The sequence below is a fragment of the Nansenia antarctica genome (genome assembly GCF_963989245.1).
Source record: "Nansenia antarctica genome assembly, chromosome: 14".
Classification (NCBI taxonomy): domain Eukaryota; kingdom Metazoa; phylum Chordata; class Actinopteri; order Argentiniformes; family Microstomatidae; genus Nansenia; species Nansenia antarctica.
In genome coordinates this window covers 25,260,499-25,285,418 of record NC_137684.1, presented here as the reverse complement: position 1 = coordinate 25,285,418, position 24,920 = coordinate 25,260,499, and the positions used below count along the sequence as shown (strand labels likewise).

General features: G+C 43.4%; 1 protein-coding gene across 1 annotated transcript; it reads right to left on the bottom strand.

Moving 5' to 3' along the window:
- Positions 1–2,725: 2,725 nt before the first annotated feature.
- Positions 2,726–16,823, bottom strand: crabp1a (cellular retinoic acid binding protein 1a; the record flags this gene model as incomplete). Its single annotated transcript, XM_080545333.1, has 4 exons — positions 2,726–2,776; positions 5,570–5,683; positions 13,223–13,401; positions 16,754–16,823. 4 exons carry the CDS (start codon positions 16,821–16,823, stop codon positions 2,726–2,728), a joined length of 414 nt encoding a protein of 137 aa, XP_080401459.1.
- Between the last annotated feature and the right edge of the window lie 8,097 nt (positions 16,824–24,920).

The window sequence follows — 24,920 nt, the reverse complement described above, 5'->3', positions numbered from 1 at the left end:
ACATTAGAGATTTAGACAGGAAGGATGGGTGAGAGAGAGAGGAGGGATGACATGCAGGATATGTCCGCGGCCGGAATCGAACCGGGAACCCTGCGGTTACATGGTCAGCGCTTAATCCGCTACGCCACCTAAGCGCCCCTCGGCTGCACATTTCTATAACCAGAGAAAGCCGTGGCAGTATGGTCGTTGAGGTGAACTGAGGTCTAAATGGCACCAAAGCAAACGTTTGCTCTGTATCTCTTCTGTAACAACTTTTCCTCAAGATGTCTGGGATTTGAAAGCGTCTGGCGTAACCACCTATTGTCAAGGGGTTATCGTCACTCCTAGTCGACACTCGAGACTCACTAACCAGTCTTGTAGGACGTGGAACCAAAAAGATTAGAAAGCATCAGCCATAAAAATAGATCCTAATTTGTGATATCCATGCACCCTCACATTGCTTTATATCAGACTTTCAGAGCTAAAAAACCTTAGTCTTACCAGTTGGGCTTGATCTAGTTGGGCTTTCTTTACCGCCCTGTATGATCTTAAGTTTGTTTAATATTCTGCAGTTCGTAAGGTGGTAAACTATTAGGTTCTGGTAGCTTAAACACCTTATGCAAGTATTTGTAAAAAGCACTATTCAAATCCATTCAATTGTGTAGTTACAGCAACTTGGATGATGCTTGCCACCCACCTACTGCTTGCCACCCACCAAGTTCGCTAGCCAAATAAAGCTCTTGGATGTTAAGAATATCCTACCCTCATAAGGACCGGGGGGGTAGAGGAGGCTAAAAGCCAGAGTTTTAAGCACCAGTGGGCCCAGAGTAAAGAGGCCTGTTGAAGCCTGGGATTGACTGTGGACAAGCAATTGGCCTTGGCACGCACAGCGCTCATCAAGTTGATGTTGATTTGTTGTGATAAATGTTTATGTTATAGTTGTAAACAAGTACACTAAGGTAATATTGCCATGCACACATAGATAGATAGATAGATAGATAGATAGATCGTGAGCTTAGAATGATAAGGTTCTATCTCCGTTTAGAATGATAAGGTTCTATCTCTGTTTAGGGCAGTTCAGAGATATTGAGCGTCAACGTTTTTACATTCCATTATGTTTTGTGAGATGGAACCTTTGTATTTTATGAATTACTAACTCAAAAATGTCAACATTTAAAAAATAACACCACACAGGCATTAATAAACACCTAATGGATCAGATTATGTAAAAAACTCAATTTTGACAAAAATGGAGATAGAACCTTATAATTCTAACGTCACGAAATGTCTGTATGTTTTGTTTTTATGACATAATGTATTTTTTTATTTTATTAATAATGGGCAGTGTTGTTACCAAACCAATGCTGCAGCAGCGTATTGAAGTAGCCATGCTACTGTAACTTATCTTCATTTAGCTAACATGCTAGCGGCTAACGTGGTAAAAGGCTTCAATGTTTACTGTCACACCAAGGACACAGAAACACACAGGAACATTTTGTCCCATTTTTATTCCTGTTTGCAATATTGACATGAAACAAAATACCAACATGTTTTGCCTACATTGTTTGCCAAAAGGGGTCTGGCCAGACCCTAATACTGAAAACATTTTTAAAAAGCCACAATATTTCAGAAAGTAATACTTTTCATAATAATGTATAACATTACAACAGAAAATGATTTGTTATGCCAAACAAAAGTTGAAAACCTTTGAACATGCCAAAATGTTGAACATACCAAAATGTAATGTTAATCATTACTTGTTTCTGCCATAGGCTGAATTGGGCAAATTGGGCTTTTTTTTTGCCTGAAACATTACATTTGTAATTTACACCCTAAAAGTACCATCTGGGGTCTGGCCAGTTTGTAGTTTGAAGGTTAAGGCATACCTAGTTTCATACCTAGTTTCATGAAGCCTTACCTCCAAATCACGTTGGTCTCATACCTCCTTTGGAGGTATGGAGAGTTTTAGATTAACCCATGGGAGAATGTGCGTGCAATTTCATTGGATGTCACATTCCAAGAACCATCCCCCACATGTCAGTAGAAAGGTTGTTTGTTATTATGTGCATCGGCTAAGACTATTTTGCCTTGAAACATTGAAGAAAACGGATGAAAACCTGATGGAAATGTTTCCCAGTAAACAAAGAGTCCAAAAGACGTCCTCAGGGAAGCCGGAATGTGGGTTCAGATGACATCTTTCTAGGACGTCCAGATTACGTCTTTCTAGGACGTCCAGATGACGTCTTTAGGATGTCTTATGGACTACATTCTACATTCTGTAGTCCATAACGTCTTCTGTAGTCCATAAGACGTCCTAAAGACGTCATCTGGACGTCCTAGAAAGACGTCATCTGAACCCACACTCCGGCTTCCCTGAGGACGTCTTTTGGACTCTTTGTTTACTGGGTTGATTGGTGGGACGTACAGTATAACGAGGCATCACTCGTTTCAAAAGTGTTCCCCCCCTCTGTCGCTACTTTCTGAATAAGGATTGCAGATATGGACTAGACACTGAGAAAGAATCACAGTAATTGCAGAACTGTAATACACACCACCAAAACACAAATTACCATATTACAGAAATGTTGTCAAATGTTATATATAGACTATGCACTTTATGCTGCTAGATTACACACGATATGTATTGATTTTTATCGGCATAGAAGGGGTCTGGAGGTTTGAGGGATATTGAGGCGTGTCTGTTTTCTGTATTGTACGCCTGGTCCAGGTCGACGTTGAAGAAGCTTCATTCCCGTAGGTAAACCCGTGTGCACACCACATCATCTGCCCCGAATGTCTAGGGAAGCAAAACAAAAGAACGGATATTTTCAGATTCAGATTCTATTCTCAATCACCTGATAAACAGGGCCCTCTCAAACCCAGCTCACATTATATCTTCGAGGGGATTGCCAGCTAATTCAAAATCCTACTCACCACTTACAAAGCCATCAACAATCTGGTCCCCTCCTACCTTGTCCCCCTCCACACCCCCTCCCGTTGCCTCAGGTCTGAAGTCCAAATCACCCTCAAGACCACCAGGACCAAGCTCTGGACCTGGGGTGATAGGGCCTTTTCAGCCGCAGCCCCGTCCCTCTGGAACGCCCTCCCCAACCACATCAGACAGGCCAGCACCCTCCCAACATTTAAACAGGCCCTCAAAACCCACCTCTTCACGCTCGCCTTCACCAGTTAACCCTCTCCCCTCCCCTTCCCATGTGTCCCCAGCACTACCTTAATTAGGCCCCTATACTTTCTTCTATTTACCTTTTGTTTCTTTTTATTATTACTACTCAATCTTTTCAGTTTGTAAAGCGTCTTTGAGTGTCTAGAAAAGCGCTATATAAGTCTAATGTATTATTATTATTATTATTATTATTATTAAAGGTTAAGCTATAGTGTGTTTACTTTGCACTATATTACAGTCATCTTTGGATGGCATACATGTTGATGGCATACAACAGGAACTGTTAGCTTTCGATGAGTTTACATCACATTAGTAGAACTAAGAGAACACTCCTAATCATTAGCTTTTGCACATCACGTCTCTTCGGAAGGCTTAAACGGCTTCTTGAGACCAGCCTGCGTTTGTCATTTTCATTTTATGATGCTAAATGGGATAGTAATTGAAAGACATTGCCTTAAGGGATTTTTATCTAAATCAATTAAATGGAGCATGCATATCTTATGGAAATGTACCCTAGTTACAGTGAGAACTGCCAAGGATAATCAAACCGACGCGACGTGATTGTTAGTCTTGCGTTGCTTTGTTATGTAGCCTCTGTGTCTGGCTCTCTTTTCTTGAAATGAACAGTTATGTCTCTGATCCAGGCCAGGGCTGTGTTTGTCTTGGTTCTCTTTGTGGAATCCCAGAATATTTAGTGATCTTACTGTCTGTCCTTTGTTCCAAAGATGCTGTCTGAATGTCAGTTTGACAAATGAATCACGGATTGATTTTTTTAAACAGTTTGTCCATACCCCATATTTTCCTGTTCCCTTGTGTGAACTCAAGTATGAATTTATGCTGCGATCATTGTTGTTTTATTTTGTTGTGTACTGTTAGGTGGTGGTGGCTTGGAGGTTGCCTGTCTATAAAGCTTCACTTCAGGAAGTGATGCCTTGCCCTCTATAGTAATGTGCTGTGTCATGCGCTATGGGGCCACGGGGACCAAGGTGAGAAGAGGCTGTCTCACCAGCCATCCTGTCATAGTTCACCTCGATCAATGGGGTCCATTAGCAGTGAAAGGCAGCCACCACAGCTGGAGATGAGACGCGCTACGTCACTGGGGCTGAGCTCTGTGCCCAGACACTTGACCATATTCTGCTTTTTATCACTAAGCCACTGGGAGAAAATCCATATGCTGCTTCCTGATTTTAAGTTTTATGAGCAAATCCCAACTGTCAGTATGGTTGAAAAAAAATGAACAAGGAGAGTAGTGTCTCATGTGTTCTCTCGTTTCTTATGTAGCATTAGGAAATGAAATTGAATGTGGTTGTTGTGTTATATTAATGCCCTTTCTGAGTAGACCAATATGGGAGACATTTTATGTTATGTTCTTCCTATGAATTGCTTCTAATCACTAAGGCAGATTTATCAAGGGATTATAGATGGGAATTTGCTGTTGCAGTTTTTATGGAATGGGTGTTTCATGTTATTACAAGCATTTGAATATGCTTGGTTAAGTTAAGTGCAAAAGTATGGTTAAGTGCAAAAGTATGGGTTTAGTATATTGAAATTCACTCAACTCCAAATGTATTTGCATGAAAAACGTAAGATGTGTTAACAAGATGGTTAGGTGCCTAGGGGGCAATTCTATCCAAAATTAACTTGATATTTCAATTAATAAACCGAAACTGCCATTACATGGCTAGGCCTATAGGAATACAGAATCCATATTTTTCCTCTTTCTACTCACAAAAACGTGACATTGACACCAATTGAAGGTTCCAATCCTGTCAACCAAAGATAATGAATGTGATCAGGCTGATACTTTTCATCTTAATTAAGGATATTCTACATTAAAGCGAGTAGAGCACTGGATCCACACAACTTTACGTTACAGATTATGTCCAATACATGGAGTTGGTGCTCAGAGTTTTTGTTGGGGGAGAATGAAGGAATAGACCTATCGCTAAGCCACGCCCCAAAACAGAAATTGTCCAATCATATCACAGCAAAAGTCACTACAGGCAGAAAACTCGGACAAACAACTCGCTAATATCTGATGGTGAAAAGCTTCTAGACTAAATATTCTTGTAATCTTTCAAAAACATGTCTATTACTTATATATAATAATATATATATATTATATATATATAAATTTGAAGGGGATGGTTAATTGGGAGCAAACAAAGTTTCAACGACAGTTCAAACAGTTCAGGACAACACGGTTGTGAACAGTAATTGACAGTTTAGACAGCCAGGACTATGCTGATGGAGATATATTTATTTTGAGTAAATAAAGGAACGTGTTTATTTTTATACACGCGTCACTCTACTTTTTTGGATACTGTTTGTTGGAACCTACGACTCATCCAATGCAGAGACTATTTGGATTATTAAGAAGCCTCTACACCTAGTATTAACCCTCACCAGTATCAGCTCTTCTCCGTTCAGTTCTCTTGTCCAGAATGTCTTGGGCCCCGCTCCATCCACAAGTGTCTGCTTGCAGGTCATCCTGTTCTCTGTCTCCCAGATGGCAAGGCTCTGTTGGGGTCGTTAGAAGATACAGTAAGAGGGTGAGCATATTTACAACAGTTGAAATTAACCAATCGATCAATTGTTTAATGTATTTGCTTGACTGCTTTTCATTCCTAGATCAGTGAGGTCCCAGTAAAGAGTCCGAAAGACGTCCTCAGGGAAGCCGTAATGTGGGTTCAGACGACATCTTTCTAGGACGTCCAGGTGACATCTTATGGACTACAGAAGACGATTGTCCTAGAAAGTGTTAGGGATTTGTATTAAATACTGTGTGTTCATTTAAATAACATGTGACTGAGATCAGTTGAAGGCTCCCAGAACCATAAAAGAGAGGTTCTGCTTTTGAGCGACGTGGGGGGAAGGGGCTCCTGACTGGGAGAAAGTATTGTGGTTCAAACCGCCTGTAGATTACTTATAAAAGAGTTAACTCCCTTGGAGCTGCTAACGGGGGAAGTCTTCAGGCTCTTGTAGCAGAGAATTCCTTCCTTCCATGCGGGAGTCGAACCCCGATCTCCCGCATACCAACCGGCCGCGCTAACCACTCAACCAAGCGTGTTAACCCATAAGCAATCTACAGGCGGTTTGAACCACAATACTTTCTCCCAGTCAGGAGCCCCTTCCCACCACGTCGCTCAAAAGCAGAACCTCTCTTTTATGGTTCTGGGAGCCTTCAACTGATCTCAGTCACATTTTATTTAAATGAACACACAGTATTTAATACAAATCCCTAACAAAAGACGTCATCTGAACCCACATTCCGGCTTCCCTGAGGACGTCTTTTGGACTCTTTATTTACCGGGGGGGTTCTGTTAATGTAAGTGTTTCTCTTCTATCTACTACTTATGCTCATCTAATCTGTCCTGTTGACATTGGCTGTGCTAGCAGTGCTATTCTGATCGGAACCCCTAATCTTTCTGGTTCAACATTACCCATGATGCTCTCAGCCTTCAACCCCCCCCCCCTCCCTCCACATGGTGCATAAGCAAAATAAATAAATTGCCTTTCTATAAATCCCATTGTAATGAAACAATGACATTGGAACCTCTCTCCGAACCTTGAAGACTTCATTAACTGTGATCTATGAGGGTATTTTCTTATCGGCAGATTTCAAAAAACCCTTGAAGCATTGAAGAGGCCAAGATCTCCCCTAGTTCATTTGATTTAATAATGGTTCAGATAAATTCAACAGGATTAGTGCAATTTAGACTTGGCCAAGATGAATGGATGAGTTTCTCCCAGAGTAATTGACGGAAATATTTGAAAGTTATGAATTCATGAAAGCCAGAGATCAGAGACTCTGTGAACCCAGCCTATGGGGTTTGGCTCACTGGCTCACATGCTAACAGATTTGTGGTTCTTGGCTTGCCCTCTCAGATGCCTTGTTGTCATAGAGTAATGACCGCTTTGATGATTTTAAGCCATATGTTAAACATTATCAACAAAATGTCTCTGGCATAACGTTCTTTTTGCACAATATTAGAAAAATAGCTTAATGTATAGCTAACTTTATATTACTGTTCAGCTAACTTTATCTCATATGCACAGAAGATTTGCTTTTAGCACATTAAGTATAACAACCACTCGGTTGTTTTCCCAACTGCCCCGTACACAAACTAATTGTATTCAATCAATAACAAAGAAACCTATTCAATCTATTTGGTGGTGATTATCTTTGCTTCTTTTTCAGTGCAACAAAAAAAGACATGTGTCTCTTGAACAAAGCTTGATAGTGAGTGCAGCCTTTTTCCATATCCTGTTTGATGTTGTACCCTAGACTGTCCTGAGGTTTCTCGTCTGTGAGACACAAATAGTAATATACAATAGTAATCACCATATCAAAGGTAGGGGAAACGATCAGGGTCCCCCGCTGGGCCCGCAGTCGGAGCTGAACGGCTTTTATCAAGAAGCTCTGTCCTCTCTAACAAACCTACAACGCCCAGAGTCAATTAGCCTCGGCCCCATTCTCCACTATCATCTGTCTCTGGCCCTGACTCTCATGGATTTGCTCTTTCTTTCTCTGCCCCCCCCCCCACCCCCCACCCCACTCTCTATCCTTCTTACTTTCTCTCTCACTCTCTCTCTCTCTCTCTCTACCCCGCTAGGCGTTTGTTTACCCCATGGAACATCTGCTGGCTTTGAGTTCTGTTGCCATCATTTAACTCTCAGCAACTACCCGGAGTCTCAACTTAAGTGGGGGAACATCTCATTTCCTGCTTTGAATAATCGTCCATGTTTTGGATGAAATGGGATTTATTTTGGGATTGCAGCATCCCCCAAATCCTCCCCCAAAAAAACTCTTATCCCCTGCAAAGATAGGCTCATGCATGGGCCATTGCAGCTTTCACGTATCCTGTGTGAGGCGAGTAATTCTAAAAGTCTGTCTCTATAGCAACCAGCCGGGCAAAAAGGGCTCAATTTGTCAAAGTCTTTTTGCCCTGAAGAACACTGTTCTCCTCTCTATTCGGTTAGACTAATAATGGCAACAGCTTCGCCCCGAACTCAGCATATGACCACAGCATCAGACCCACCAAATGCCAAATATCATCCTCAGTATGTCTGTTGACCAGAGTGGCAGTATGTTTTGTAACGTGTTGGATTTGTCGAACAGAAACCTACAATCTTAAACTAACAAACAAACGGCTCTCCGCCCCTGCATTGGTCTGCTACTACACTATTAGGAGGAGAGTGAAATGTTCGGACTAGCTGGCATCTGTGTTTCACAGCTTTGCCAACTTTCACAGGGCAGGCACACCTCAATGCCAACCAGGGTTTCACTTCACTCTTCACTCTCATCATGACTATAACACTTTGATCTCGCCCATCAACCAGCTCCCGGGGTGGGTGACTCAGAGCTGGATCTTCCTTATCACTTTCTCCCGGGCCAGACAGTAACAGGCCCTGTAAGTGAGAAGGGCCCGTCTGATCCTCTCAAATCCCCCAGATTAGAGGGTGCTTTTAACCTTGTGCCAGTGTTAATCAGCCCTCTTCTCTATGCCAGGGGCAAATCAGTGGGTAATCCATTTAACCACGGGGCTGGCTGCCCCCCCACCCTCCTGGCTGCCCCCCACCCTCCATCTCCACCAGCCTGGGGACTGGCTTGTCCCACAGCCAGGCAGAGTTGGGGACTTTATTAATATTGTTTGGCCTTTTGTTTGTGACACATCAATCATTCTCCATAATTTGCCAGAGAGGCCAGATTGTGTCTGAAACAGGGAAGAATTCCCAAAATGGGAGTGGAGGATGGCTGGTCTAGACTAGAGGACCTTCAAGAACAGAAGAACAGCCAAACGTTGTACATGAATGGATGCATGAAAGGATAGATGGGTGGATGGATGGATGATTACTGCAGAAGATGGAATCCAAAAAATTAACACTGGAGATAAGACCTATCGCTAAGCCACGGCCCCTTTGAAAACTCGGACAAACAAACAACGCTCGCTCAAATTCTTCACTGACAGTGACTGACTGACCGACCGGGACTGAACGACATTCAATGACTTACAATGGCGGGAGTTCAAATTTCTGATTTACCACAGCAAGTAATAGACATGTTTTTTAAAGATGACAAGAATATTTAGTCTAGACGCTTTTCACCATCAGATATTAGCGAGTTGTTTGTCCGAGTTTTCTGCCTGTAGTGACTTGCTGTGATATGATTGGACAATTTCTATTTTGGGGCGTGGCTTAGCGATAGGTCTATTGTGTCTGGAAGGGGGAAGGATGCGAGTGGGGCATGGGGGTCCTCACTGTAACAACAACAACTGTTAAAATTAGATATGGATGGATGGATGGATGGATGCAGGAGGGATGGAGGAGGGATAGAGGGAGGGATAGATGGAGGGATGGATGGATGGAGGGAGGGATGGATGGATGGATGGAGGAGGGATAGAGGGATGGATGGATGGAGGGAGGGAGAGATGGATGGATGGATGGATGGATGGATGGATGGATGGCGCCTGACTGACTGCTTGACACATTGAGCCTCTCTTGTAGACAGAGCCACAGCCAGAGGGGGGCTCCGTGCCCACTGACAGCAGTGGCCCAAGATGGCACAGAGATGGCAGCCAGAAAGACAGCGTCTGGGGGCACAGCCTGAGGTGACCGTTCTGTGTCTTGACATCCAAATCAGGCCACCATGTCTCCCCAACACGCACCCAAATGTACCATAACATGTCCGGCATTTGCAATACACAGCTCAGGCTAGGTGACCTCATCTCCTAAATGGTGAAAGACATCGGGGAACAGACTGGGATCACATCACAAATACCATTTTAGCTGTCTATGTTGTATTACTATATTGTCTTTTTCAAAGGACCAAAGTTCAAAGACCAAATTCTCTCTTAATTGGATTATCGTGAATTATAGCAGTTAAACATCAATGTTCACACATATGGCCAATATTGGCCTGGGGTGTAAGAGGGAAATGTCCAGATTTTTCACATTTTAGGAACATCAAAACAGAGTGTTTTCCGAGCTGTGGGTTATATTTTATTGGCATAAATGTTCTACATGCAATTATGCATTTTCCCCTTTCCATTTGCAATTATCTTCCCACAAGAATGAATACCACTGAATACCACTGCATACCACTGAATACCACTGCATACCACTGCATACCGTGCAATATGTTTACATTCTTGTGTTAGGGGTCATGTACTGAAAATAAGTCTTCTAGTCCATATGTTCATATGTTTATAAAAGTACACAGTTACATGCTAACTCCCCCCTGTCTATATACCCCCTGTGAATAGGCCATATAGTGTATAGAAGTATAGAAGTTCACATAATAGATACATTCTCAGATTCCTACCGAACACTTATCCCCCTAAGTTAAGTCAAATTAAGTGGATGTCATGGTGAGGGCTTTTTCAAGAGCACTTGACCAGGTCAGAAAACCCTGGGGCCTTGGAGATTTATGCATTAGAGACTGTTACCAGACTGTTACTAGACTGTTACTAGACTGTTACTAGACTGTTACCAGACTGTTACTAGACTGTTTACCAGACTGTTACCAGACTGTTACCAGACTGTTACTAGACTGTTTACCAGACTGTTACCAGACTGTTACCAGTTCTTTGTAAAAAATCCTCCAGGCTAGGGTACTATTCAGTTTCAAATGGCTGATGCTCACGTCAGGAAAAACTGGCCAACTCAGGACTGGTGCTGAGCCTGTATTGGATTAAGAACGTCGAGTCACAGTTTATCCACACTGACATGACATAACCTGCTTATACCAAACACGATATTTGAAGGAGAGAGGTCGCCATGGATTTGGGTTGCTAAGCAAGCACTTAGCTGTCCCTACTAGTATGTTTAAGATCTTCTAAGATAGGCCAAACGAGGTGAACGTTACATAAAACGGGTCAGTTACATAAAACATATCAATTGCAGAGAAGCATCATTCCTTATTTCATAAGGATTAACGTTCAAAAGAAGTGTTTATGCACCGCCAGATGTGTTTTTCTCCGACACAGTCACAGTTGGAATCATGAAACGGAGCGACCGCATTGTGTTCTCCCCCATATTGTGACTCACACAGACTTCAGCACTATCGAATTCGAGGATCTGTGTGAATTCCCCCCGAAGGACCCAAGCTTGAAGAAAGGGCCTATCTATCTCATCTGTGTCAGCCTCTAATCCACCAGCTCAGACGTGAGCGTGATACCAATGAGTGAACCACGTAGATGTATTAATGTTTCATGAACTGCTCCGCAAAGGAAAGTTAAGAAAGCCATGTCATTGCAGACGTGCTAGCCCCTCCCCCCCCCAATCTTTACACACACACACACACACACACACACACACACACACACACTCATACTTATAATAATATAATAATAATATTTTATTTGCCATGCAATCAACTTGTCAATCAATTGTTGGAATGTGGTATGTTCTGCTCTAGGCACAGGGTCAGCCGTAGTCGGCGCCCCTGGAGCAATTAGGGGTTAAGTGCCTTGCTCGAGGGCACATGCAGCTCCCTCTTGAGGCATGGATCGAACCAGCGACCTTCCGATTGCTAGACGGCCTCTCTAACCTCTAGGCTACCTACGCCCCCATGTGCTTGTGTACACGCATTCATGCATGAACGCACACACACACACACACACACTCATACATACTTCCTGTCAGTCTTTTTCATCAGCTAACCCTGCGCCACCTCAACCTCTGGAGAACCCCTAAGAACTCCTAGGCTCTCTCCACTGTAGCTCTACCACACACCCCAACCCTCACCCAGCCTCCCCCTCTACCACACAAACCAACCCTCACCCTGCCATCCCCCTCTACCACACACCCCAACCCTCACCCTGCCATCCCCCTCTACCACACACCCCAACCCTCACCCAGCCACCCCCCTCTACCAGGGCCTTTTCAGCCGCAGCCCCGTCCCTCTGGAACGCCCTCCCCAACCACATCAGACAGGCCAACACCCTGCCAACATTTAAACAGGCCCTCAAAACCCACCTCTTCAAGCTCGCCTTCACCAGTTAACCCTCTCCCCCTCCCCTTCCCACGTGTCCCCAGCACTACCTTAATTAGGCCCCTATACTTTCTTTAATTTATTTTTTGTTTCTTTTTATAATTACTACTCGATCTTTTCAGTTTGTCAAGCGTCTTTGAGCGTCTAGAAAAGCGCTATATAAGTCTAATGTATTATTATTATTATTATTATTATTATTATTATTATTATTATTACCACACAACCCAACCTTCACCAAGCCAAATACCAAGCCAGGAGAAGCCAAATAGCCCCAAATCATGACTTGGCATACTCTGGTAGGAAACCTCTGAGTTTGGTGGTCTATGTCTCTTTTGGAAATTGAGAAGAGAAATAAGCGCATATTGAGTATGATGCGATTTGCCCTCAACCTTACACACTGTGCCATATACTGCTGCCCATCAAAACATCTAATGTATGAGTATCTGTTAAAGAAGTATGTATGAGTATCTGTTAAAGAAGTATGTATGAGTGTCTGTTAAAGAAGTATGTATGAGTGTCTGTTAAAGAAGTACCGGTATGTATGAGTAGAAAAAGAAGTATGTATGAGTATTTGTTAAAAGACATGTACAGTACATGTACAGTATGAGTATCTGGAAAGAAGTATGTATGAGTATCAGATGAAGTGAATGTTTCAATGAGAAGCTGCCCTGAGAACAGTACTGAGAGAGATCTGACATCTCCACTGACACTGTGGAGGCCACCTCCACCCGCATCCCTAGTGATCTGATTGCCCCCGTGCCCCCCCAATGCTACTGCAGATGTTGTTGAAGGAGACAGTGTTTTCCGTTTTTTTTTTGGGAAGTGCCCACTCGATATAACAAACAACAACAGTTTTGGATCACTAAATACTTATAATTTGTGAATTGGTTCCATTAGTAGTCTAAATGTTGAAGAGAGAGGTCGGTGGCCTTCTGTGGCATTTTTGACTCACTTTTGGCTGACCCCCACAATTAAACTGTTGTCCCCTCCTGTGCCCCCCCCCCCCCCCTCCTGAAAATGAACTGGCTACGCCCCTTACGTCCACCCTACGCTGCCTACTGTACCTTGCACTTCCTGCCATCCACCGTCTCCTCGTCAAACTCCTGGCCGATGTGGAAGTTGATCTCGGTGGTGCGCACGGTGGTGGAGGTCTTGATGTAGAACTGCTCCCCGTCCTGGCGGATCTCCACATGGGGCTTAGAGGCGGCCGCCCCGGCCACCTTCCTCAGCATGGCATTCACGCCTGGATGGGCACAGCACAGAGGGAGGGAGGGACGGAGGGCAGGGAGGGAGGGAGGGAGGGTGGGTGGGAGGGAGGGAGGGTGGGTGGGAGGGAGGGAGGGAGGGCAGGGAGGGAGGGAGGGCAGGGAAGTTAACAAGCAGGATTAGACCTGATTTAGATAGAAACCCCGCCTCCACCTGTCTGGACCAAGATACCCCAAAGCTGTCCCCAACTTGACCCTCCCCACCCCTCTCTATCTCTGTTCTCGTTGTGTGGCTCAATGTCGGATTTACAGAGTTTACTGTACAGAGTAGCAGTTGACTAGTTAACTTATTGTATCTCAGCAAACATTTTGTTTCGATACATATGTGTATGACAGGGTCTGGTGGAAAAAGTCCACAAGCAGGGCAAGGTCGTTTTTCTGTGTTTTACAGATTATGAAAGTGCAGATTGTAAGCTTTCAAATGATGTGTCATACATGGAAATCTGAAGTAGAACTGAAGTAGTTGAAGTAGATACATAGTGCTTATTTGAATATCGGTACACCTCAAACCAAATACCGGAGAAACTGGCTCAATACCGGAGAAATGAGTTCATAGTTCTTCTGAAAATGTCATTGGAGTTTCCACATCGCCTGGCTGTTTGCCAAACATGTGTTTTGGAGAACATAAATAAAGGTTTATGGAATTTTTAGGGAATTTTTAGGGGGGGGGGGGACCTTAAATCTATGGCAGAAAACTTGAAGAAAAATGTGTGTCATTTTCACACTGCAGCCTGCATTAGAGATTAAGTATTTGGCCCCTGAGGAAAAACACAACACTATTGTGTCACAGGGCTAGACCCAAACTAGGTTTCCAATTGTCAGGTGGCTAGTATTCTATTCCAGCCACCAGACAATGGTCATGAGTAACCCTGATTTTACCAGGTAAGTTGACTAAGAACATATTCTCAATGGACCTATCGCTAAGCCACACCCTCTTCGAAAACTCGGGCAAACAAACAAAGCTTCACTGACAGTGACTGACTGTCCGACCGTGACTGAATGACATTCAATGACTTACAATGGCGGGAGTTGGCAAATTTCTGATTTCTGATTTACCACAGCAAGTAATAGACATGTTTTTGTAAAAGACGACAATAATATTTTGTCTAGAAGCTTTTCACCATCAGATATTAGCGAGTTGTTTGTCCGAGTTTTCTGCCTGTCGTGACTTTTGCTGTGATATGATTGGACAATTTCTATTTTGGGGCGTGGCTTAGCAATAGGTCCATTGCAACAACGACCTGGGGAAGAGTTGCAGGGTGGCAAAGGGACGATTAGGTTGCCGTGATGTATGGAAGTAGATTGGGAATTTAGCCAGGACACCAACGTTAACATGCTTACTCATGACCACAGAGAGACAGGACCTCACTTTAGTGTTGCATCCGAAGGACGGCACCCTAGGCAGGGCGGTACGCAATGACAGCCAAGTCTCACTGGCCCATCACTCCTTATCTCCTCTAACCCTGAAAATGGCCACTGATGCAGAATCACGGTCATTGTGTTCCAGGGGAAACATTCACTCCTAGGCATCCTCCACTTACGCTGGCTAAACATAATATCAGGGGCTTATGACACTTTTAGCAAGACCATATCTGTATCTATCCCTACACCAGGGTAAATCGTGGTGCCTACACCGACATCACAGTATGACACAAAACATATTCCTCTCCTGCACCTCCCTTCTGAGTCAACAGATGATTATGGAGATGTTGATAGAAACAGGCGGCGTGTCGTTGGAATCTTGGGTTTGACTGATGCAGGGATCTCAGTTGACTATGCACTTAACGCTAGAGGAAATGAATGATCTGCTCGGGCAGATGTGGTTAATATGGCCATGACTTGACAAGGCGCTGAGCAGAAAGAATGACTGCTGTTCCAGAAACACATGATGCTAACCAGGAGGAATGCTCATCATCACTGGAACCATGAAGATCTCACAAGGAGTTTGAAGCAAAGCTCTGAGTTTTTTTTTTTTTGTGTCAATTTGACGAGGCTCACCAACCGAGGTCGATCATGTCGTTATGTAAAACTGAGAATATGTGCTTCTACATATGTGTTGAATTATTTGGGAATTTTATTGGGCTGGGGTCAATCCAGGTCAATTCCAAACAATTAAGCAAATGAATTGAAACTACCCAGTAAACAAAGAGTCCAAAAGACGTCCTCTGGGAAGCCGGAATGTGGGTTCAGATGACGTCTTTCTAGGACGTCTTATGGACTACAGAAGACAGAAGAAAAAAGACGATTCTGTAGTCCATAAGACGTCCTAAATACGTCATCTGGACGTCCTAGAAAGACGTCATCTGAACCCACATTCCGGCTTCCCTGAGGACGTCTTTTGGACTGTTTGTTTACTGGGTAAGTAGGCAATTTTCTATTCTAAAATTGCATTTGCAATCATGGAATGACAATAACTTTGTCTTGAACCAAGCCTCCAAAACATATTTCAAATCCCTGTAAAAAGCGTGGGCCAAAACAATGGCCCAAAACTTTTCCCTCCAGCCAGTGTGTTGATATGAACTCCCATATTGGGTTGCAAACTGTTAAAGCTTGCTCATAGATCAAAGCCCATCCTCTGGGCAACGTACACAACAAGCAATCCCCACACATTCCCATTGGGAATAATATCACCCAAAAAACGGTGAACCCTATTTCACACCACCAGTCTGGTAGCAGCAACGTTTCAGTTTCAGTCCAGAGAGACACAAATGAATGACCCAGTTTAAAGTCGTTCATTTCCAAACCTTCACAATGATCAGCACATAATAAGCACAAGTGTCTGTGTCTGTGTGTGTGTGTGTGTGTGTGTGTGTGTGTGTGTCTGTGTGTGTGTGTGTGTACAGGGGGGGGGGGGGGTGGCTGGGCACAAAAGGCAGGACACACAAGATAATTCCATACAGCTTAGGAGACCTCCTCTGTCATTGATAATGCATGCCCTACTTCAACGTTAAACATGAATAATGTTGTTTCCCAGACACATGCCGCCGGACACCCTCCAGGACAATACCACGTCTGTCTGGTATCCTGAATCCTACAATATTTCATATCTCCTGTCTGCCACTGAGGGCTACCCGACTGCAGCTTGTTGTGTTTGTGTGCCCTCTCCCTCCTCTTCAACATAGGAAAACACAATAGTAGTCTAGCATGTCTTTTGGAAGTCAAAGTCATTGATTTCTATGGAAAATATTAATAAAAGCCTTTTTTTTAAAACCCACATGATGGACAAGATCATGCAAATGATACACTGTTTTTACTATTACAGGCTATTGACAAAAACATCAAGAGGGGAAAGAAAGAAGGGGGCTGGTAGAAAGACATATAGGGGCTTACCGAGGGCTTTGAGAAGTTCATCGAAATTCTCACTGCTCTTCATCTTCCAGGTGCCGGCAAAGTTGGGCATGACTGACTGGAGCTGACAGAGGGGATGTGGCTGTGGCAAGCAAACCTGCTCCGCGTTCTCTTCTCCCAGGCTTTCTGTGTCTCACACACCCTCCTTGTTCTCCTCCTTTTCACTCTCTCTCTTCTCTAGCACAACCCCTCTCCCCCCCTCTCTCTGTCTGTCTGTCTGTCTGTCCCTCTCTCTGTCTGTCTGTCTCTCTCTCTCTCTCTCTCTCTCTGTCTGTCTCTCTCTGTCTGTCTCTCTCTCTCACTCACTCACTCTCACTCTCCCAAAGCAAGTAACCCTCTTTCTCACACATAACCTTTTTCTGACTGCCCTTTACTCTCTCTCTCTCTCTCTCTCTCTCTCTCTCTCTCTCTCTCTCTCTCTCTCTCTCTCTCTCTCTCTCTCTCTCTCTCTCTCTCTCTCTCTCTCTCTCTCTCTCTCCCCCTTCCTGCCGGCTTCGACCTGGTCTCTGCTATTACTGTAGTGATAGCAAGTGTCTTGAATCAGTATAGTTGAGTCAATATAGTATAGAGCTCTCTGCCATTATAAAGATGGGATATTGACAGCTCAGAACACATGGTTATTATTCTTTAATCCATACAGGGATAATGGCCCCAAAAAAATCTAACTTTTTTTAGGATTATGTATTATGTATTTTCAAGTTAAGTAAAACATTCACATTTCGAATAGTAACAGAACGCATTGTGAGATGAGCCTTTAAAAATCTGTCCATCTAGTAAACTTTTTTTTTTCAACCATAATGCATCGTGATCAACATCAAATTGCAAACACCAAGCTAAATCAAGCAATCTCAAATACCCCTAAAATACTACCCCTAAATACTTAATTTGACTGATTTCAAGTGGAAATCCCTTGATTTACCGAATCATACTGTAACTTACACCACCCATGATGAGTATTATTTACATTATTAGAGAGGTTATAATGTGTATTATTTTCCTTTTAAGTATAGTTATAAATGTACAGTAAATATACCAGAGTCTTTCACTTGCTCCCTTGTTTGACATCCTTTCATATTATTGTCAGTGCAAATATAATCATGTTACATCATGAGACGAACCTGTATCAGGAGGCAGACATGACCAAAATAATTCTGTATAGCCTACATAATCTTAATTTGGTATAGCCTACATAGGTTTAATTCTGTATGGCCTACATAGGTTTAATTCTGTATCTCTCTCTGTGTCTGTCTGGCTGTCTCTCTCTCTGTGTGTGTGTCTCTCTCTCTCTTTCTCTCTCTCTGTCTGTCTGTGTCTCTCTCTCTGTCTCTCTCTCTCTACATAGTTTTAATTCTGTATAGCCTACATAGTATTAATTCTGTCTAGCCTACATTTTTATTAATTATATATAGTTTACAGTTAGTTTTTTAGTTTTTGTTTTCTGAGTGGGGCAGTCCCACTCATATTTTTATTTTTATTGTGACAGATACAGTAGAGATTATGACAGGAAGGATATGTGAGAGAGAGAAGGGATGACATGCAGGATATGTCCCCGGCCGGAATCGAACCAGGGAACCCTGCGGTTATGTGGTCAACCCTTTGTCCACTACGCCACCTAAGCGCCCGTTTACATAGTTTTTAAATTGTGAAGAGAGGGATTCTGTCGTTGGATTCTGTCGCTTCCAAAATGTCCCTGTGCTTCAATACCTCAGGTAGCCCACTAGAGGGAGAGCACACACACACACACACACACACACACACACACACACACACACACACACACACACACATAGAGACACACAGACACACACACACACACACACTCAGTCACACACACACAGACACACACACTCACTCACACACTCACTCACACACACACACACACACACACACACACACACACACACACACATACTCACTCTCTCACACACACACACGCACACACACACACACACACACACAGACAGACACACACACATACTCACTCACACACACAGACACACACACACACACACACACACACTAAATGTTTCTCTGTTGGTATTGTCATTTACAGATTAAAATGGTGTGTTAAGCAGGTGGGCAGAACAGTTTTTATCAGAAAATGTTAATAAATCAAATCAAAAGATTACATTTATAGAGTGTATACACTTTGAACATTTATGTCCGTCAAAAAGGCTGTAACAGTAATTTGGCCTACACACCATGAGGCAAAGTGGCAATAAATGCTCCTTATTTGGAAGGGGAGAGGAATCCGACTCTGAAGGGGATCTTCCTTGAAATAATAACTGAAGAGACAGCTCGACTCAAAAGTTTGGGATTAACAGTTTTGGGGATTCTATTTCATACCCACTTCAACATAGTTTGCCTCCAAAGTCTAATAGTCACACTAAGTCGTTTCTTCAACAGCTTAGTGCAAGAAGAGGTAGCCTCCTCCGTCAACCACATAAGCAGCAGGAAACATGACAATTCGTTTGACGAACGTTGGACTTGATCAGGTATTACCACGTCTGAATGACAATAGAGAGAAGCATTCGCTCGTCTTGTCCTCGTTTGACCAACTTTGCGTTGCTTTTATGTTGCTATAATTCTTCCTTTCTCCAGAAGTATGAAATGCAGGCAAAGTTTTCAGTTATGTCTTTTGAAAAGGGCGGGAAGAGATCACAGGGTTCTGATCCTCACAGTACAGGACCATAAAGCTAGCGATGGCAGGCTTGGGAGGAGCATTCTCACGCCTCCAAAACCCTCTACCCTGTCAAAGGTGTCGTGACGGTGAAATCAGGCCTGGCTGTGCGATTAGAGATGAAGGGAATATAAATAGATAAGTAGAATGAAAGAGAAAAAATGCAAACCCATCAGACTCATTAAAATACAACCACATTATCTCACGAACCCCAAAATAAATGCATTCCCTTTATCAGCTTGCATTAGTAGATATACTGTAAAACAAAGAATATGACATTTTTGTAATGTTTCAGATAGTTTGGTTTATGGAAACTGTCCAGTAAAAACAGTACATCATAACCTGTGCTCTGTGCAAAATGAGTGAATGGTGAAACAGCCGACTCCAATAACTGTTGTTGTCATGCCAAACATATGTACTGTGTGGTATAGCAATAGTCATAGGAGTTGAGTAAAGCACAAGGGGGGGGGTTCCACATTTGGATACATTTACATATAATACTATGTAAGCACTAGCCAGGGTTCCCACACCTTCTGAAACATCAAATTCAAGCACCTTTCAAGGACCAACATGGCATAGTTTGAGACAGATCTAGATGATTTATATATAATAGGAACTATCCGCTCAGAGACAACAATTAAAAAGAGAGGCTTGAATGTGTGAACACTAAATGGTCTCTTGCCTTCTCTACCACAGAACAGCAAAACAATATATGGTGAAATATGTGTAAAGTTAACAATACAGAGACTTATTTACTAGTTGACGAGCTAAGTAGAACATTTTTTTACATATATATTCTTTTTAGAGAGAGAGAGAGAGAGAGAGAGAGAGAGGAGAGAGAGAGAGAGAGAGAGAGAGAGAGAGAGAGAGAGAGAGAGAGAGAGAGAGAGAGAGAGAGAGAGAGAGAGAGAGAGAGAGAGAGAGAGAGAGAGAGAGAGAGAGAGAGAGAGAGAGAGAGGGGGGGGGGAATTCAAGCACTTTCAATGACCCATGTCTATTTTCAAAAACTTTTAAGACCTTGATTTTTGTTTTCTCAAATTCACAAACTTTCAAGGATTTCAAGGACCCGTGGGAACCCTGCATACAATACTATGTAAGCACTAGCCTATTGGGGGCTTGGCCCCAAATGCGTCGTGCGAGTGTGGCACAGAGGACCAAACCGCAGACCATGTTATCCTGGATTGCCCGGTGTACCACCCACCCAACGGGATGCATGGTCTGTCGGTATTAGATGACGAGACGATGACGTGGCTTCTGGAGGGGTGTCCAGAAATATAGCCCGGGTGAGCCCCTCAACCAGGTCTCGGGGTGGTAAAAGGGTAGCCCCTCGGCCCCGAGCCTGGTGGAGTGGAGAGGAAAACAACTACCCATACGCTGAAGAAGAAGAAGAACTAGCCTATTTACAGTACATTTCCCCTACCTCTACTATCTAAAGAGTAATTCAATATTCATAGTCAGATGGTTCCTTATATTACCTTGAAAGTAGTTTATGGGCCAGGAGAAACTGTCATGGGCAATCTGGGATTCAAACAATAAACCAGACTCAATTGCCACTCTGTATGACTAGCTGAGGGATGGGGCTGGAGAAATGCAGCCACTCTCAAATATATAGACGGAACTATGGATGCAAGAACTGACCATCCATAAGATAAAAAATATAGTTTTCACCATTTTTTTAAAGCTATAGCCTACAGTGTAAATCTGATCGTCACCTAGCTATGGGTTTTCAGGGGTTAGAATAAATAGATACATTTATTCAAATCATGCAGGATAGTCACACAGCTGGGTACACACTCCCAGAAGATAATTTTGAACCCCAAAAGCTCAGTACGCTGGCCCCATCAACCTCGGACCGGATAGGGAAATAGATGTTTCAGGTACAATTCCAGTACCATTTTTTCCCTTGTGTCAAATTGTAAAAGTCTGCCGCAAATCAGCACAATTCCACTTTAACAGAACCATATAACCTGTGATAATCATAGAAGAGAGTACTTACTTTTTAGCGCATGTGTTTAGGACACAAGATAAACTCATTATAAGCAATCATTTCCAACGCCATCTGTAATGACTCATGTGGCTTTATGTAATAATAGTGGCAGTGAGTAGTAATGAGGAAAATTGGAAGCTGAGAACTGTGAAATAAATTAAGGGAATGCATGCACTTAATTACTTTTGATGAGGGAATGTTCCCTGCATGGACCGATAATAACTGAAGTGCACTTCATTGAGAGCAATGTTAGTCTGGAGGTAAACACTTCAAGAACAGGCAACGGTGACGCAGTTCTTCTCATTAAAAAAGCCAAGGTACATTGATTTGACTGGCACATAACTCGTGGGCTCTCTAAACACACATCACAAAAGCCAAAATACCCCATTGACGTAAATCGCTTTTGTTTCCAGTATGGGCGGAGGATGGATAGACGTGGGCAATACTGAGGCCTCTGAGACGGAACCAAGATGTGATGACATTTTGAAGAAAAAGCAACTGATTCAGGGATGAGCGTTTCTGCTTGGTTCTCGTGTGAACAGCACTCTTTAAGTTTTGGCTATATTTTAATGGCGTAAAAGAAAAGAGTCTTAGCACAAATACAGACACTAGCGGTGGTGCTGGCAGTGTGTCCGAAATATTATTGCTATTATTGCAATGTTTTTATTATTATTATTGCTATTTTCAGTGCGAAAATATATATTATATATAATATTTCAGAAACCTAACCTTAAGCCTAACCCTTAACCCTAACCCTAAGTGCACATGCGTGGAACCACTAAGTAGCACATCTCGCATGTGCAAAACCGCTAAGCACATCTGGACAGGTAGCATACATTTGCAGAACACGCCTTTAAATGGTAAATGGACTGACTTATATAGCGCCTTATTCCAAAGCGCTTCACAACGGCCTCTCCTTCACCCATTCACACACACATTCACACACCAATGGCGGCAAGCTACCATGCAAGGCGCCGGCCCGCTCGTTGGGAGCAATTTGGGGTTAAGTGTCTTGCCCGAGGACACTTCGACATGTGGCCAGTCGGGGCTCGAACCGCCGATCTGCCAACCTTGCGATCATTAGACGCCGACTCTACCTCCTGCGCCACAGCCGGCTGTGTCGAGCGACCCATCCCGCCTTGGGCTGCTCCACCACTACAGTGCACAGCAGCAGTGGCTGGGGTCAGGCAGACATTTGAGAATGACCTCAGCTGCGCCACAACTGGTGGCTCAGCTGCTTTCGTTGCATTACGCAGAATGGCGAGACAGGACAGGTGCTCTGTCAGGCTATCTGCACTACAGTTCACTCAGCCTCCTCCCCCCTTCAGGGGCATGAGAGAGTGTTTTGGCCTGTTTTTTGGCGGGTTTAGGTGCTCAGAGTTGTGAGCTGGGTGCCTTTTTTCCTCCTCCATCACGATGGAGAGAGGGAGAGGCGCCTACACTGTTTATGCCCGGTAGGCCTACGCACACTGGCACAGTATGTGGAGCGCACGGCATGGCTGAGGTCCTCTCCCCAGCTTCTGGTCTGCTATAGCGGCCACTCTCGAAGCAGCAGCTCTCCCTTTGGCTTCACGAGACAATCAGCCTCGCATATGAGTCCAAGGGACAGCTGATATTTGGGCTCATTCCACGAGAGGCATGGCAACGTCAGTGGCCATTCTCAGGGGAGTGAGAATGGAGATCTGTGAGGCGATGTCTTGGTCGTCACCATCACCATTTGTATGTTATTACGTGAAAGATATCACTTCCTCATCTTTCGCATGCAGCATCTCAGCATGGCTGATGACTAGTGTAGCAGGACTGGCACTTGGGTTTAACCCTCGTTGTGGGGGATTTTTTTCAAGTTGCTGTCAAGAGTAGATGCAGATCCTGGGGAGGGGGTTTCTCCTTCAGGGTGTTATAATGACGGCCCTCCGTGCTTACACTTATGGGCTAGATCAGAGGGACAGACCCGGTGTAGACTAGATCAACACACTGATGTTAGATTGAGTCTTCTTCTTCTTCTTCTTTCGTACATCATAAAAAGGTGTGAACGAGGGAACCTGTCCAAGACACGTCTCTCCGGTTTCAGGTCGTTACTGCGGCATACTGCAAAGGCCAGGTCTGGGTTGGTGTAAGAGTTCCAGCGTGCAGAAAAGAAGCTTGGGGGCTCTTTTGGGTCGAAGAGCAGCAGTGCTTCAGTGTTAGAAGCCCACTCACTCAGCGCTTCACCATCCTGTGATGTGTGGTTGTAACCCCAATCTGTAGCTATGTTGGCAGTTGAAGTCACCTGCATAGATGGTGGGAGCAGTCACAGATGGAAGTGATGATAGTCAGCGCTGTTGGTGGGGGCTTGTATACATTCACAACAGATGTTTCTTGGATTTTGGTGACCAGCCACTTAGATTGAGTCGACATCGGTGGTCAGTTACATACATTTTTATGTTTGCCATTTAGCAGACGCCTTATTCCAAAGCAACTTACAATCGATACATTTGACTAAGCAGGTGAATCATCAATTCACCAGTTGGAGCAGGAAGAGTTAGCGAACAGAAGTGCATTCTGGGAGGCAGTATGCATACTGCAGTGTAAACGGTCGGCTGGCATACTTATTATGATTTTAGTAGGCAGTATGCAGTATATACTAATTGAGTATGCTAGTATGCAGTATGCTAGTATGCCATTTCGAACACAGCCATTGTTTTGCTAACGTTATTAAACTAGCCCGCTACTGTAAAGCCCAATTTATGCTTCTGCGTAAAATTGACGGCGTAGGCTACGCCACTATTAAATCTGCAGCAAACAGCACATGCATTTTTTTTCTTTTATTTGATTTTCTTTCTTTCACTTAAAAAAAACGATTTGGCAGTGTCTTGCTTTTCTGTGTTTTGCTACTTACTGTCATTATTACCATACAATGCTGTAAAAAACAAAATATATATATGTTTTTGTGTAGCATTAACATTGAATAAAAAATGAAATTGTTTTATACCTTTGGGCTGGGTGTTTGTGTCCATTGGAAATGCAATATGCCTACCCAGATGGCTTCCGTTTACGGCTCTGCAGCCAATCATAATGGCTAATCATTAGGTCATCTCAGCCAATGGCAGGAGCCCAAACACCCCTCACCTACAGCGGTCGAAAAAAAACGTTTCTTTTATTTTAACGGACTTTTATTTTGAAGTTTTCACCAAACCGGAAGTTCCCTTAAACGTGCTGTCATGAACATCCTGACGTTTTACATGTTCCATCACAGCAGTGCATAAAGGTAAACATCATACAGCTAGCTCGTCATGCTTCAAATGTTTCAAGTATTTCAACTTAAAACCAGATGATTTTATCGCCCATTCTTTCATGGGTCTGGCGAACTTTTGAAGTTACATAGATAGAGCCACTACTTTTCAGCTACTTTCAATGAGTGAGCTAAGCTAATGTTCAGTTAGCTACCTAGCAACCATCTAAATGACCATCTAACCATCTGAATGACTTGTATTTTGTATTTC